The sequence below is a fragment of the Dermacentor andersoni genome, chromosome 8 (genome assembly GCF_023375885.2).
Source record: "Dermacentor andersoni chromosome 8, qqDerAnde1_hic_scaffold, whole genome shotgun sequence".
Taxonomy (NCBI): Eukaryota; Metazoa; Arthropoda; class Arachnida; order Ixodida; family Ixodidae; genus Dermacentor; species Dermacentor andersoni.
The window spans coordinates 557,152-573,910 of NC_092821.1; the positions used below are offsets into that span (position 1 = coordinate 557,152).

Sequence of the window (16,759 nt, forward strand, 5' to 3'; positions counted from 1 at the left end):
AGCACACCGGCCATGCGTTTCTATGTCACTGGCAGCTAAGCGCGCCCATCTTCATTTCTGTCCTCTCAAAGGGAAGATGTGTACGTTATTGCCGCAAACTTGCTGATATTAACGATATTATTCATTACTGATATGGAAGAAACTGTTGCAATGCACGTAATGTACTCGCGAGAAGAAAAAAAAAGTGCGTTCGGCGTGTTCGGCACCCGCAAAAATTTTTTTTTCTTTTGGGAAATTTAACCCGCCTAATGATCACACCCATGAATTTGGGTCAAATTTTCTGACAAAAATGTGTGATCATTATGCGAGTAAATACGGTATATTTAATGAAGAGCGATTTTGTTCGGAGTCCTCGTTTGTCACCAACATAGTTTTCACACATTCTCAATATTTTCTTTTGTACAATGATTAGTTTGTTGTAGTTTGAAGCTGTCATAGTTCCCCATACTAAAATGCCGTAACTGAGTTTTGCATAGGAAAGTGAGTAGTATAGTGTTTGTTTCAACCAGGTGGGTAGTATATACCCAGGCAAGATCCATGCTGTTGCGCACTTCCCTGTTCCGATGTGTGTCAAGGATGTGCGCAGCTTCATTGGCCTTTGTTCGTACTTCCGCCGTTTCGTGAAAAATTTCGCCACCATAGCACGACCACTAACCGAGCTATTGAAAAAAGACGCCCCCTTCCAGTGCCATAAGAAGCCAACAAACACTGACACCAAGGACAACATAGGGGAAATTACTTCTGCTTAATAAATTAAATAAACGATAAATTAATGGAAATTAAAGTGTATGAAAAAAGAACTTGCCGCAGGTGGGAACCGAACCCACAACCTTCGCATTTCGCGTGCGATGCTCTACCAATTGAGCTACCGTGGCGCCGTTTCCCCATCCACTTTCTTGGGTATTTATGTGTCCTAGTAGAACCCTTGGAGTGTTAGCCAGCGCCACCGCTCGCAAACCTTGGCAGCGGACGTGGCGTCATGAGAACGTTATCTTTTTGGGTGAAGGCAACTGGTCAATAATCCCACACATGCTACCTGAAGGAATCAATGTTGCCGGATTCGAGATCCTCGTTATGTAATAAACGGGAAGAACGGGGTTAACCGAGGGGCCCGATTTTCATTAGTCATATTGCTACGGAACAGTATTTGCGATCACGAAGAGGCGAGCAGTGCGAAGACGACGACGACGATTAGAGGCTAGTGCGGGCTGTTGCCTCTTCGCCAAGCGCGGCGTATTTGCTTGTAAATATACTTGTACACAGCTTTTCATCTACGTCTTCCTACGCAACATATCTGGTGGAGTTGGACGTTCCCTGTACCTCATCGCGGAGCTTCGCAGTGGTCGGTACGTCGAGCCTTCCTTCATGGCTCCCGGTGACGACAACTTGACTCCGCCGGCTCCGACACCTGCTGCCACTTTGACGACCTACATCACTCTCCCCGCTCCCCGTGATCCTGGCGTATTCTCGGGCAAAGATGGGGAAGACATCGATGACTGAATCAGCCTGTACGAACAGGTCAGCCGCAATAACCTGTGGGACCCTACTACCATGCTCGCCAACGTAGTCTTTTACCTCGGTGGCACACCTCGAGTTTGGTTTCGGACGCACGAAGATGAGCTCCTCAGTTGGGATTTACGCTCCTACAGTTTACATTTAAGATGTTCAGTGATTGAGGGCTGCAATTGTTTAGTCATTCTTCATTCTTCTTTAGTTTAACACATGCATCTTTTGTTTCATTCCCACCAAACAAGTTGCCATCCACTCTCAGTCGATTGTAAAGAAGTTTTACTTTAACACTATTCTCTCTCTCTTTTTCACAACTTTTCCCAAGGTTCTATCATGTTTCATGAACCCTGAATCAAAAGGCTTCAGGTGTGGACTATGCAGAGCTATTTAACTTGTATGATGATCAATCAACTTAGGTATAACGGATTTGTCTTTGTTTTCAATTGCCTAGCCAAGCCTGTGGCATCTATCAACAGCGGTCATTGTTAAACCTAACTTATTTTCAAGAATTTATTTGACACTTTCTTGGAACATCTGAGGATGTTTGGCTCTTTCATGCTGTAAATGATCAAGTTATTTCTATGGCTACAATTTTTGATATCGTCTATACTATGTCCTCGAGGGACGCTAAATTGGGCTGCATTTGAGTCATCACCTCCTCTATTTCTTTTCCTTGCTTAGGCAGTGGGCTGAATTGATTAATGTGACACTCAATGACATCAACACGTTCAGTTAGTGTGCCGAATTTCTCTACAGTGTCTCTATGATTGGCCTGTATGTCGTGTAGCAAACAATGACACGGGTTAGACTCGTACTTGGACGTCTGACTCGTTCGTCACCTGGCAGCAGCTGCACAAGCAGTGGCCACTGCTGATGCTCGGTGCACCTTCTTCTTCTTTATTTGTAGTACACTCCCACAGCCGACAAAATTGCTGAAGGGTACCAGCTTCAAGAAAGTAAACTTTTTACATGGAGCCAGGCACCAACTTCAGATAGCATGCAACCAGGAAGCAGTTCCGGCACCCAGCCCAGCTTCCACACCATCATCATCATCATCAGCCTGATTACGCCCACTGCAGGGCAAAGGCCTCTCCCATACTTCTCCAACTACCCCGGTCAGGTACTAATTGCGGCCATGTTGACCCTCCAAACTTCCTAATCTCATCTGCCCGCCTAACTTTCTGTCGCCCCCTGCTACGTTTCCCATCCCTCGGAATCCAGTCCGTAAACCTTAATGACCATCGGTTATCTTCCCTCCTCATTACATCTCCTGCCCATGCCCATTTCTTTTTCTTGATTTCAACTAAGATGTCATTAACGTGCGTTTGTTCCCTCACCCAATCTGCTCTTTTCTTATCCCTTAACGTTACACTTATCATTCTTCTTTCCATAGCTCGTTGCGTCGTCCTCAATTTAAGTAGAACCCTTTTCGTAGGCCTCCAGGTTTCTGCCCCGTACGTGAGTACTGGTAAGGCACAGCTGTTATACACTTTTCTCTTGAGGAATAATGGCAACCTGCTGTTCATGATCTGCAAATGCCTGCCAAACGCACCCCAGCCCATTCTTATTCTTCTGATTAAATTCACTCTCATGATCTGGATCAGCAGTCACTACCTGTCCTAAGTAGATGTATTCTCTTACCACTTCCAGTGCCTCGCTACCTATCGTAAACTGCTGTTCCCTTCGGAGACTGTTAAACATTACTTTAGTTTTCTGCAGATTCATTTTTAGTCCCACCCTTCTGCTCTGCCTCTCCAGATCAGTGAGCATGCATTGCAGTTGGTCCCCTGAGTTACTAAGCAAGGCAATATCATCAGCGAAGCGCAAGTTACTAAGGTATTCTCCATTTACTCTTATCCCCAATTCTTCCCAATCCAGGTCTCTGAATACCTCCTGTAAACACGCTGTGAATAGCATTGGAGAGATTGTATCTCCCTGCCTGACGCCTTTCTTTATTGGGATTTTGTTGCTTTCTTTATGGAGGAGTACAGTGGCTGTGGAGCCGCTATAGATATCTTTCAGTATTTTTACATACGGCTCGTCTACACCCTGATTCTGCAATGCCTCCATGACTGCTGAGGTTTCGACTGAATCAAACGCTTTCTCGTAATCAATGAAAGCTAAATATAATGGTTGGTTATATTCCGCACATTTCTCTATCATGTGATTGATAGTGTGAATATGATCTATTGTTGAGTAGCCTTTACGGAATCCTGCCTGGTCCTTTGGTTGATGGAAGTCTAAGGTGTTCCGGATTCTATTTGCAATTACCTTAGTAAATACTTCGTAGGCAACGGACAGTAAGCTGATCGGTCTATAATTTTTCAAGTCTTTGGCGTCGCCTTTCTTATGGATTAGGATTATGTTAGCGTTCTTCCAAGATTCCGGTACGCTCGAGGTCTTGAGGCATTGTGTATACAGGGTGGCCAGTTTTTCTAGAACAATCTGCCCACCATCCTTCAGCAAGTCTGCTGTTACCTGATCCTCCCCAGCTGCCTTCCCCCTTTGCATAGCTCCCAAGGCTTTCTTTACTTCTTCCGGCGATACTTCTGGGATATCGAATTCATCTAGATTATTCTCTCTTCCATTATCATCGTGGGTGCCACTCGTACTGTATAAATCTCTATAGAACTCCTCAGCCACTTGAACTATCTCATCCATATTAGTAATGATATTGCCGGCTTTGTCTCTTAACGCATACATCTGATTCTTGCCAATTCCTAGTTTCTTCTTCACTGCTTTTAGGCTTCCTCCGTTCCTGAGAGCTTGTTCAATTCTATCCATGTTATACTTCCTTATGTCAGCTGTCTTACGCTTGTTGATTAACTTCGAAAGTTCTACCAGTTCTATTCTAGCTGTAGGGTTAGAGGCTTTCATACATTGGCGTTTCTTGATCAGATCTTTCGTCTCCTGCGATAGCTTACTGGTATCCTGTCTAACGGAGTTACCACAGACTTCTATTGCACACTCCTTAATGATGCCCACAAGATTGTCGTTCATTGCTTCAACACTAAGGTCCTCGTCGTTGTCACAATCCACCCCGTGTCGTGAACAAGGGAGAGCTTCTCAGCGTGGTGGTGCTCAAAGATTACTGACCGGCGAGCTGCCGTGCTCGTCGGTGTTTATTGTGGCTCGGCGACCAATGTTGCCTGCCGAGCTTTAGCAGGCCACCGAGCTTGGCGGGCTAACCAAGACCATGTCCGAGGGGGCGTCACATACTTGCTACAACCCCTCACCCCCAGTTTGTTTGTTAAATAAAAAACAAACGTCCAAGTTCACACTACGAGGCTCTGCCTCCACCCTAGCTGGGTCGACGGTGCCTGCTACCCAGGCGAGTAACGGTCTGGTGGCCTCCGCCGTCGAGTACTCCGCCTGGGCACCGGTGTCGACGGGTCGGGTGTGGCAACGCCGGGTGCTGCCTGGGCCAGCCTCGCTCCATCCGGAGGGTCCGTAGTGGTCGGCCTCGTGAGTGGTGCCGAGCTAGACACCGGTCCAACGGGTGCCGCACCACTGGCTACGGTTGCCGCCTCCGAGGTAGGTGGTACTCCGCTAGAAGCGACTGGTGCTGCCGCTAGTCCTCCTGCGGGCTGGAACTCAGTGGCAGTCGAGGGTGCTGGCCAGGTCCCGAGGCGAGGTCTGACATGGTGGGCGTGTCTGTGCCACATGGCCCCATCTGGCATGCGGACAAGCAGCGATGAGGCGCTGGCAGGAGACACCACCTGTCCGGCAGACCAGGGTGGGCCAGGACGGAAGTTCCTGGCGACAACTGGAGCTCCCGGCTCTGGCAAATGCCCGGGACGGCACCCTTGGTCAGCGGCCAGCTTCTGCTTCAGCTTCTGCGTCTCTGATTGAGCCTTGTGCAGCTTGCGCTTGCTGCGGGAGACCTCGCTCTTGAGCTGCCTGTTGCGGCTCTGCAGGCTCGTTATAATGTGCCGCATCTCCCGGTTGATTGGCTGAGCCTGCTCGCTGGACACCGACGACGCCTCAAACTCAGTGCGTAGATTCTCGTACTCTCGACGAATCTGCACGATGTTGTCCTCGAGGCGAATGACCTCCGAGCGAAGCTTCTTCTGGACAACGAGCTCCTCGCTTTCCATCTGCTCAATGTGGCGAAGGTGTGAGTTTTTGGCTGTCGACAGCAAGGAGCGACACTCGTCCAGCTGAGTCTTGAGTTGCATGCTCTCGTTGTACAGCACGGAGAACTGGCTCTGCAGGCCCTTGTACTCTGCCGTGCTCACCACCAGGCTCTTGGGCAGCGACCGCAGCTCTATCCGCAGCCGCTCCACCGTCTTCAGGGCCTCCTTGTGGTCAAGCTGGAGCTGCTCTAGCTCCAACAGCCGTGCCGATGCCAGCTCCCTCTGTTCCTCGAGCTGGCTCTGCAGGTCCTCCAAGCGCAGGGAGGCTGCTCCGCCACCACCGCCACAGCCCCCAAAATCCACATGTAGGCGGGACCAGGGTCTCTGTGGGAACGGCCAGGGGGTGCTTTCCACATTACGCGAGGCTCGCTGATGCACCTGGCAGATTTGGCAGCTCTGCATCACATGCAAGCTGGCTTCCGGGTACTCTGACAGACGAATGCCCAGTACATGAATCCAGTTTCGGCCCAGCAGCGTCGGCGACGACCCCTTCGTTAAGTAAAGGGGAAGGGTTGCTTCCCTGTCGCCAAAACGAACGCTGACCTGTGCCTGACCCTGGACCTGGGAGAGTTGCCCGGATGAGCTGCGCAGCATCACGGCCGAAGCCTCGACGGACACGCCGGGAAAAGTCCGCTTGAAGAGCTTCCCGGCCATTACAGACACGCTGGCCCCCGTGTCCAGCTCCATGGAAATGGGGTGCCCGCATATTTCGACGGTCAGCATGTATGGCGGCACAGACGACGGTACAAAGCCTGTGTGCCACATGTCGAAAATCGGCGGGTCCTCGGCCACGACGTGGAGCCTGGCCGCGGAAGAGCTTGAGCTTGCTGCCGCATGCCTCCGCCGCGTACCCTTGCGACGGCTACCCTGGCCGCGGGCTTGTGTTGTACCTGGGCTTGAATCCGGCTGCTGCTTGCTGTTCGTCCTCCCACTTCGGCATACACGTGCCAGGTGCCCAGTTTTCCCGCACGTAAAGCATTGTGCTTGAGAGAACTGGCACTGTGAAGGGGAGTGGGCACCACCACAGCGACCGCAGGTACTGCCCTTTGTCGCGAATTTGTTGACCGCCGCTTCCGCCGACGGTGAGCCAGTCGCACGGGAAATCTCGCCGGCGTCCTTGGCGGCAGCTTCCATTGCCAGCGCTGCCTTCACGGCGTCGTCCAGCGACGGGTCGGGAAGCTCCAGGAGTCGCGTCTGCATGGCGGGGTTGTTGATTCCGCAGACGAAACGGTCCCGGAGCAGCGAGTCCAGTTGGTCCCCGAAGGCGCAGGCACTCGCTAACCCTCGTAGCGCAGCAACGAATTGTCCGAGGGTCTCTCCTTCCCGGCGGCTCCGGTTGTTGAAGCGGAAACGCTCCATGAGTGTGGACGGTGCTGGGTTAAAATGCGAGCGCAGTATGGCAAGCAGCTCACCCAGCGTCTTAACGTGCGGCGTGGCTGGCTTCAGAAGGTCGAGCAAGAGGCTGAAGACGCGGGCCCCGCAGCTGGCCAGGAAAATGTCCCGCTGTTTGGCCTCGGGTGTGTCGTTTGCCCGGAAGAACACGTGGACTTGCTCCTCGTAAATTTGCCAGGCGGACCCATCTCCCTCGAACGGCTCGAGCCTTCCGTACAGCGGCATGGCGACAGCAACGGGGGGCGGTGTTTCGCCGCTCGCGGCGGCGTGGAACGCTCCGTAGGTACTCGTCGCCAGCTTCTTCGCCAGAGTCACGAGGATCCCATCCTCGTCGCCAGTGTCACAATCCACCCCGTGTCGTGAACAAGGGAGAGCTTCTCAGCGTGGTGGTGCTCAAAGATTACTGACCGGCGAGCTGCCGTGCTCGTCGGTGTTTATTGTGGCTCGGCGACCAATGTTGCCTGCCGAGCTTTAGCAGGCCACCGAGCTTGGCGGGCTAACCAAGACCATGTCCGAGGGGGCGTCACATACTTGCTACAGTCGTAGTTGTGTACACTGTCACGCTTGTACTCGTCGTTCAATTGCCATCCGGAGTACTTGAAACCATTGGTGGCAATGGACACTTGGGCAGCCTTGTAGGAGGTGGATATTTCTTGCCTTTGGGAAACTTTGCGATGCTGCTATTGGACTTTGCTTCCTTAGGCGTGTCTGTGGTGGCTGATTTAGGTGGCGTTCCATGATCAGCAACCTTGACACTCTTGTGTCTCTTGAAGCCTCCTTTGTTCTTTGCCTTTCCCTTGTTTTCCTTGTCCTTGCAGCCTTCTTGCCATCCTTCTGAGGCATAGTGACGGCTTGTTCCCTGGACAGGAGCACTCTTGCATGGAAGCTTGGTAAACGATGAAAGAACTGTGGCACTGTCCCAGTCCCATCCATGACAAGGGGAGCTTTGTGCTTGTATTGGTTAGCTTCCTCGGTAATGTTGATATGTCAACTGTATTGAGGTGCAACAACAAAGAACTGACTACTTTCAATGGCACATCGTCTCTGGGAGGCTCTTCAATACCAAAGACCAGAGACGTGCTTTGTACAGTTGAACCTTGGGAGAAGTCGTCAATGGTTCCCTGGATTGTCCAACCAAAGTGGGTTTCCTCTGGAATAACTTGAGGTGGTAATCAAGATATCTAGCCAGTTACAACGTCCCAGTAAATATTGGAGCCAATGTGAATGTTGATCTCATTTTCTTGGAAAGTAGCTGTTTCAGGAGTCGTATCAGCTAGAACAACACTGAGGTTTGTCATCATGGTGATGATCGTGCCATCTACTGGTGGACTGGTAACTGCTGAGATTTTCGGCACTTCGAGGGCATCTGTAGTGGTCTTGTTGGTACTATGCTGGCTCCAGGGTGTGACGAACACTTCAATACTTAGAAGCGTCGCAGGGCAATGCGTTTCCCCGAAGGTGAATAGCTTGAGGTGCTAAGTGCCTTGAACAGGACAATTAAATGCTCAAGCAACATCTTGCTGAATGAAAGTGTGCCGACTGCCCGTGTCTAGCAGGAACTGCAGCAAAATTGACCTTGTTGGTGCGACAGCACAAGCTCTTCCCGTCTGTAGGAATACAGGCATGAGCCTGGTAGCACTCGTAGACACGGATTGTTGCTCAAGGTGGTGTGTTGATGGATTACACCCCGCTTGCACGTTGCACGGACGGCGCAGACGCATTGCTCAGACACTCTGATTGGTTTTTACTCTGAGTACATATGTTACACAGCGTTGGTAAGTCAGCACAGTGGGCGCACTGCAAATTTCTGGCACTTCGGCATTCACTGGTGATGCGGTTGTGTTTGGCACAACGAAAGCAACGTCTGCATGCCTGAAGCTTCTTGCATTTTTCTTCTGAAGTGAGTGATGGGGAATATTCCTGAACTGTATGGACTGACGCATTGCACGCGTGTACAGCGAGCCTACTTCAGTTGATAGAGCCACGGCAGAGTTAGCAATTCAAGTTGATGATGCCACTGGCTTGCATATGAGTTGGCTTGGTCGAGGCAGCCCTTCTCCCTTCCTTCGACTTGAATTTGCAGGACGGTCATAAGATGTTTAACTTGCTGGGACTTGTCTTCTGCAACTGCTGGCATGTTGGCGAGGTTCAAGGAAGAAGCCTCCTTCAGCTGCTGACGGTACAGGATACCAAGGTCAGGGGGTAGGGCCTTCATGATGACGCGTCGCAACACAGCAGCATGCACGTTTCGTGGAACGCCAAGACCCTCCAGTGCGCTAGTGCTTAAAGTGATCTCATCATAGGGATGTTGAAGCTTATCGAGATCTGCTGAACTGTGAATGGGTGCTATTGCAAGTAGGTAGTCCAGGTGGTCATCGACCAGCATGTTATGACGGCCGAACTGGTTAGACAGCACCTTGATGGCGACATCGTAGTTGGCGTCGGCGAGGTGGATACCCTGAATTGCCATCTTAGGTAACTCGGATAGGTACGTCAGCAGATATTTAAAGTTGTCTATCTTGGACAGCGAGTCGTTGCCGTGAATGCTTGCCTGGTACTAGTCCCAAAAGCCTTGGTAGTTGCGCTGCTCTTTAGAAAGCTTTAGGAGTACATACAGTGCGAGAGTACGATGCCACGGGGGACACTCCGGGCAACATGGAAGGTGAAGCTGGATGCGTTGCTAAGGCAAGTTGCGCTGTAGGGCTCACTGTGGGTTCGACGGAGACGGGCAGGACAGGTGGCCGCAGTTTGGTAACGAGACGCACGCTTGTGTTGGTAAAGCTGACGTTTTGTTCATGCTTGAAAGCTTGGGTCAGGCCCGTTTCCAGGTCAGCATCCGTGAGCGTATCTTGGATGGCGCAGTCAAACTCGATGAGCTCCGCCTGCTTCGCTAAAACGAGCTCAAGGTGTTGGTGCAGCACCCGCGTAAGGGTGGCCTCATCTGTCGGCAGGGCGTCGATTGTAGCAATGGCCATGTAGCATGTAGCCATGCTAGCAGCACCCATGGCCGCTGCTCTTGCTCAGCGCGCCTTTTTTATTTGCAACATGTCCTAAATATCTGCTTTCATTGTTTTTGGCCAGTGAGTAACTCGGATAGCATTTCTTTCCCAGTAAGAGGTCCAGGATTAGCTTCAACATTGCTGCAAGCCAACAGGCAAAAAGCTCTTTATGTTTTTGCATAAGTGAAGTCAATGAGTTGCATGTGATTCTATATTCTTTACAGTATTTATTATCTTTGTGTTGCTTTGTTTCATTGGCCAATGCTCTTTCAGTTTGATAACATTTAGTGTATTTTGTCATCTATGGGCAAATGGGAGTGGATAGGTATGCATTTCTCCAAGATTCATATATCTTTCAACACAGCTGGATTGCAGAGTTGCAATAAACTTTGTGTACATTTATTTTTATTTATTTATTTAGACACATCTCATTTGTGTCTTTGTTATCAGCTTTCAAGAATTCTTTTTGCTGTGCCAATCTTTTTGTCTTGTTGCTGCCCCACCCTATCTGATAGTTGTTTGTTTTCTGTATATTCTGAGAAAGTTCCACAGTGACAAAGCAGTGTGTTTGGAAGCGGTAAGAAATAGCTTCGGAAATTACGCCTGCTTTTACAGTCTCGGGCTTCAAATTGGAAGTGTGGTTTATGATGGTGTTGCTGTTACTCTTGTGGGATTAGAAATAGTTCTGAAGCCTTATGAAGATAAATTTATATTTCGAATGGGAGCCATCTTTTCTGTTGATCGTCGCATGTGCATGTGCTATGTTTATGTTAAAACTGTCGCTTACTGCTGCCCTTTTCTGTCATTCTATTGACGATTTTATATATTGTCACATTGTAGTGACAGTAAAGAACACAGTAGCAAAAACTCAATGGCGAAACTAAATCATGATTGGGCAAAGTTGTGCCCACCAAGCAGCACAACGATAGCAGCGAGTACAGGCAGCGATCATCAAAATCTGATCTGCGGGTCAAGTGCGTCGGTTTTCATGCATGACTTATGGAACGTTCCAGTGTAAGTCGAGTGTAATTGCTGGTGCCCGCATGCCTTTCAAAAAATACTACATAATTCGTATTGTGCATACTATCTGACTGCATAAAGTTTGACGAGAATATGCACAACAGATGGAATCAGCTATAACATTCGAGTAAGTTCCAAATCATGCAGGCGCGCGCTGAGCGATAACTTTATGTTGCTAGCGGGTGAAATGCAGTCCTCGGAAAAAGGATAACCAAGTACACGTGTTATTATATCCTCGAGCCTCTTCCAGAAAATTTGAGTGTGAGAGTTTGGTGACTTGTAACTTACTCCGATAATGATATTCTCAAGCTCCGCGAATATTTCATATGAGTCTTTATTTTAATTTGTTAAGTTGTCAAGAACTTTGTAATTCAGTTTCCACGGTATATACAGTACTACACTACCATCTCTCTCTCTTTCCTGCCCTTGTATGAGACTCAAGTACATAATTGTGCAGCATTGTAGAACTGATCTCTTGCAAGCCAGGTTTCACTTAGTGCAATGATGTTATTTATACTTCAAACGAACTAGTAGTGTTATTAGTGCATTGTAATTGCTCAATCTAATAACATTACAACATGTAATGTGTAAAGTACTGTCATTGACATTTGTTTGGCTTGTTGGTTGATTTATTCCAAGTGCTATTGTATCAGTCACATTGCCCAGTGTCATAGCAACCCGCCGTTAAAGTATGCCACTTCTAGCTTCTCTAATGAAACGACCCCTAATATGGTCCATCCAACAAAGCTCTCGTCTTCTTGCAACCTATAGACACACCTTCGAGTCAATGACAGTCCCTGAGGCCGAACGTTGCTTGTGGCTCACCGTGTACATATACTGGTCATGCATTGGTGATATTGCGTGTCCCATTCTGAATGCCAAGTCAAACAGGAAGTGCTCACCAAAGGCATCATCGAAGCATCCTCCCGCCTGTGGGCATTGCCTGCTGTCTTCCTGCTACAGACAGCGAACAAGGCGTTTGCTGCATTCGGTCTATACTGTCAGGTCCGCTGCCCATTGTGTACATAGGAGAAATCGCCATGGCTTTGGCTGAACGGAAAGGTTGTCTGTCGTGTGGAAAGTGTGCTGTGGCCCAAAAATTGAACACAGTGCCCTTTGTAGTTTTAAATATTTTGGTTGCCAATATACATGCCTTTGAAGTCCAGCTTACAGTAGGACCTCTACATACCTTTTTGAAAAAAAAAAAGTGCATGCCTTTGAAGTTCAGCTTACAGTAGGACCTCTACATACCTTTTTGAAAAAAAAATGTACTAACCAGGAAAACATAATACGAAGTCACTAAAGAATTTGGCAGACTCCAGCTGTAATTGACATTCGCATAATATGAAGTGTTGCATGAATTGTTGCTGCACAGCACCAAACTGATGGAGCTCGAGACACGGATTGCCAGGTGTTCTTCTCTTTTCCTTTTTTTAATCTTTGGCAAGCATACATTTACACTCCTTTAATTTGGCCTGGATCAGCTGCTTGTTAAGGTTAGAGCGGGGCATTTTGGTGGGAAGGTTTGATGTGCCCATTTAGCTTGAATCGTTACGGTACTATACGCCTACGTGCGTCAACCTGATGGGGCCCGACCAACCGTGCGTGCGTGTTGGTGTTTTCATATTGCGTAGTGTTTTAAAGTAATGATGGAAAACCAAAACAAAATCAAGCTGGTGGGTACCACTGAAATACAATGCCTACAATGCCGCCAGAGCAAAACGTGACACTCACTTTGCGCCACCTACAGCAGGAAACAGCAGCACGTTTAGGTTGTCTCCTATTAAAAGTATGCTGTACACTTCCAATGGCACCACATGTTGTGAATCAGATACTAGGTAATGCTTAGCGCATCACGGTTGACAGCTATAGCTGTGAATGCAGCATGCGACAACCTGGTATATTTGCTGGTACTGGAATGAGAAACTGAATGCACAGCGGTGTTTTCACGTCAGATGGGTGGGTGAGTATTGCGGGGAAGCTGTCATGGCAGGCAGCTACTGCTTGTCACGCCTTGCGCCTTTCAATGTTTACGTGGGATCTAGCAGCCGTAAAACGTGTCGTATCATCACAATGTAGTTACTTACTGAACATTGGTTCCGAAAGATAGTGTTTTCCGGGAACATATTAACTAGCATGAAAGAATTTAACTGTGTTGGGTCATTTTCTGCATTCTTGATCGCAAACATTGGCTGCCGAAAATCGTACATAATGGGGCCATATCAACAAGGTTCTACTATGGTGGTTGCTTGAGCTAGTTGGTAATTCATTATCAAAAATAATGCACAGCGCGAAGGACAAGGACTGTGAAGTCTGTATATGTGGCTGCAAAGTAGTAATAATGGTTATGATTAAACATTGGGAGACTCATTGAAGATTACAAGATGCATTCTGTTTTGGCTGGTTGGTAATTCTTCTGCTCCTTGAATAAGCGCGGCCAATCAAGCCACAGAAGAGATTTGTATGAATGAAAAGCAGATGACAAAAATGTATGTGGTGGGGTTTTTGTGCACACAGATTTCCTTGTTTGCCTTGCTCCATTGCATTCAACTGCAGTAGCGGCAGCTTGTATCCTACATGACTCTCGTGTTAGTGTTGGTGAGAAAATTGCAAAATTTGTCAAGCAACAACATTGCCTTTAAAAGCGACATTTCCAGTCTTTTTTTTTTAATGTAAATAGCTAGTAAATTGTGTTGCCAAAATTCATGGGACTTTGACTATGCTGAACACCACTTCACCTCCAATTTTATTGCCTCGTTTGTCACTACTCTAGAAGACATACCAAGTAGCTTATTACCGTATTTACTCGCATAATGATCGCACTCGCGTAATGATTGCATCCCTGAATTTTGTCGGCAAAATTCAATTTTTTTTTATTTCCCGTGTAATGATCACACCCCGAACTTGCTGCAGTGATATGTTGTGTGCCAAGTCTAGCTAATAGTGATCGCGCTTACCATCTGTCGAATGCCATGCGAACAACTCTTAAAGACAAACCAAGCGGTCTGCACGCACCAAACAATCTTAAGCAGATGCCTCATTTGATTCCTTTCATCACTTTTCCGCACTTCCATGACAAAAAAAAAAAAAAGCTACAACCAAACTTGCCCTAATTATGTGTAGGCTTTATAATGGTTGTGGTCAACAACAACAACAAAAAAGATGCTTTTCGATTCTCGTCTGCACTCGTGAACATGCAACAAATCGTAAGCGGCAATAATAGTAGCCACATTTACACTGATTGGTTAGAAGTGTACCCTATTCTACGTAGACGCTTGTAACACAGCTAAGATATTCACCCACCCTTAGTGGAAGCATGCCGCTATATTAGGATAGTAGTGAAGGCAAATGCCGCAGTTTCCGCAGCATGCCCGCCATGTGTTTCTATGTCACTGGCAGCTAAGCGCACCCATCTGTTTCTGTCCACTCAAAGTGGACATGGCTATGTTATTGCTGCATACTTGCCGATATTAACGATATTATTCATTGCTGATACGGAAGCAACTGTTTCAATGCATGTAATCTACTCGCGAGAAGAAAAAAATCGCGTTCGGCTTGCTCTGCCGGCCGCTGTTTTTGTTTTGGTGTCCCACACTACGTAAAGCGGCAGCCGCCTATTTGTTGACCTGTTGTCATCCCACAGCAAACATGGGATGAAAAAACAGTTTTTTTTCTTTTTGCGGGAAATTTAACTCGCGTAATGATTGCACCCCTGAATTTGCGTCAATTTTATTGACAAAAAAGTGCGATCATTATGCGAGTAAGTACGGTAGTTAGCTATCAAAGCCACTTTTCAAGGCAAAGCACCATTTTGAGATTAACAGCTTATTTTGCCTTTTTTACATTCTAATGGGGGATTCGCCACTGCAGGAGATTACTCAAAGTTAGAATTAATGCATTCAGGAACAATTAAGATGTAAAATGAGATGAAATTTTGAGAAATCGTCACTTAGCAGCATTTTTCTTAAGGTTGAGTGTTCTGTGCAACAATGTGGCATACTAGTCCAATGAAAAAAAGTCTTTAATGCTGCTTCTTTTTGAGAACGCATTGTTTTTCCGATGCAGGCTATTGAGCGCAACGCCTTCCTCGAGAGTGAGTTGGACGAGAAGGAGGCTATGAGCTTCATGGTGCAGCGGCTCAAAGACGAGGCACGAGGTGAGATGTGTGGTGTATTTTGACTGACAGGTGCCTAGGTATCATTTCTGCTTGGCTTACTGATGGTGTTATCGAAATTTGGCAGACAACCCTGCACTCTGCTATGAGGTTATGAGGTTAAGTAATCAGTTTTCACATTAAAACCTAAAAAGAAAGGCTAAGTTATGTTGACAGAGTGCATGTTTCTTGCTACAACGAGTAATTTTTAAAGGTGGTCATTTAAGTTGTCGGTTAATGTGCTGACGGCACGGTGCGCTTTGCTCACAGTTCCGATAGTTCTCAGAGTTCCCATAATTTGCATAGAAGATTAAGAAGCGAAGTGATTACTGTGGGGGATGTTTGTGAATGAGAAGCTTTTTAGGCTTCGAGACAGACTGACAGTGTTCCTACACAGAAGAAGACTAGCCATAGGGCCACACCTTACCTTCCGTTGAATCGTAAGTTCGGCTACAAACACGCAAGCCACAGACTAAATATCACTTATTTTTATGCCACGAGACCCAGAACTTTCGGAGAAACGTGAGTTTGCACATCACTTTGCTAAGAAAATGTTTCAACTGCATTACCTGTGTGAGAGAGCCACTTCGAGGAGCATTTCATCGGGCGCAGATCCTAAGGCCCATCTGCTGCCAATGATGAGTGATGCTCCAGCTGAAGAAAACTCCTGCAGAAAGAATAAGCAAGACTACGACAGGATGCCAGTCCAAGTTGCCAAAATAATCCTGAAGAATCAGCGAGCCAAATGTGAACACACACTTCAAGCAAAGAGGATGCGAATGAAAATGACGCGTGTTGAGCAAGTGAATAATGAGTATTTTTACACAAGCAAGAAAGTGAACCTGTTGCAAGACGGTCAACAAAATGATTCAGTGTGAGAAGCTTGAAAACGTTTTGGCAAGTACAGTGACAAACATCAACAGCCACACAGCAGAATAAAATTCATCTTCAAGTGTAGTGGCCACAGTTCACAAGAACATGGCTGCTGCATGCACTGTTCCTCTTTCCAGCTGAGGCCTTCTGGAATGGTTCTTTGTGAGCAGCACAAAGATGAACTTGCAAGCAGGTATTATCAAGCGACATAACTGTCCTGCACTTCCTTGTGACAAGCAAGAACTTGGCTCCTAATAAGAAAGCACCTTATGCTACACTACATGTATTCGAGCGCTGTGACTCATTGCTGCGTTTCATTTTGAGTTCATTTAGTTTATTAAGCTGTAAATACAGTGAATGGGTTAGATATAATATACAGACGAGGGTCCCATAGTTTGTTGTAAAAGCTTGGAGTTGCTGGTTTATGTGTGTGACCGAATATTACCCTAATTAAATTCAAATACAGTCATACCTGCTTATAACGATACTGGTTTTAACAATACATCAGTTATAACAATGTGAAGCTGCTGCACTGTCAACTTTTGTATCTTTTCCATGGGGAAATAACCCGCTTACTACAATGCCCCGATGCCGCATTATTGGTTATGACGATCAAGTCTGGCTGCTGGGTGCCTGTGCTGAAAGGTAGTGAAATGCGAAATCCTTGAAAAGAAAAC

At 47.3% G+C, this 16,759-nt stretch overlaps 1 protein-coding gene across 5 annotated transcripts in view; it reads left to right on the forward strand.

The window, feature by feature from the left end:
* The window catches only part of LOC126526693 (nuclear distribution protein nudE-like 1), a 463,503-nt gene that overhangs the window by 277,125 nt on the left and 169,619 nt on the right, over nucleotides 1–16,759 (forward strand). For all 5 annotated transcript variants that reach the window (XM_050174557.3, XM_055068353.2, XM_050174556.3 and 2 more), the window contains exon 6: nucleotides 15,122–15,212. In XM_050174557.3, coding sequence (XP_050030514.1) covers nucleotides 15,122–15,212 — 91 coding nt within the window. The remainder of the gene's footprint in view (nucleotides 1–15,121; nucleotides 15,213–16,759) is intronic.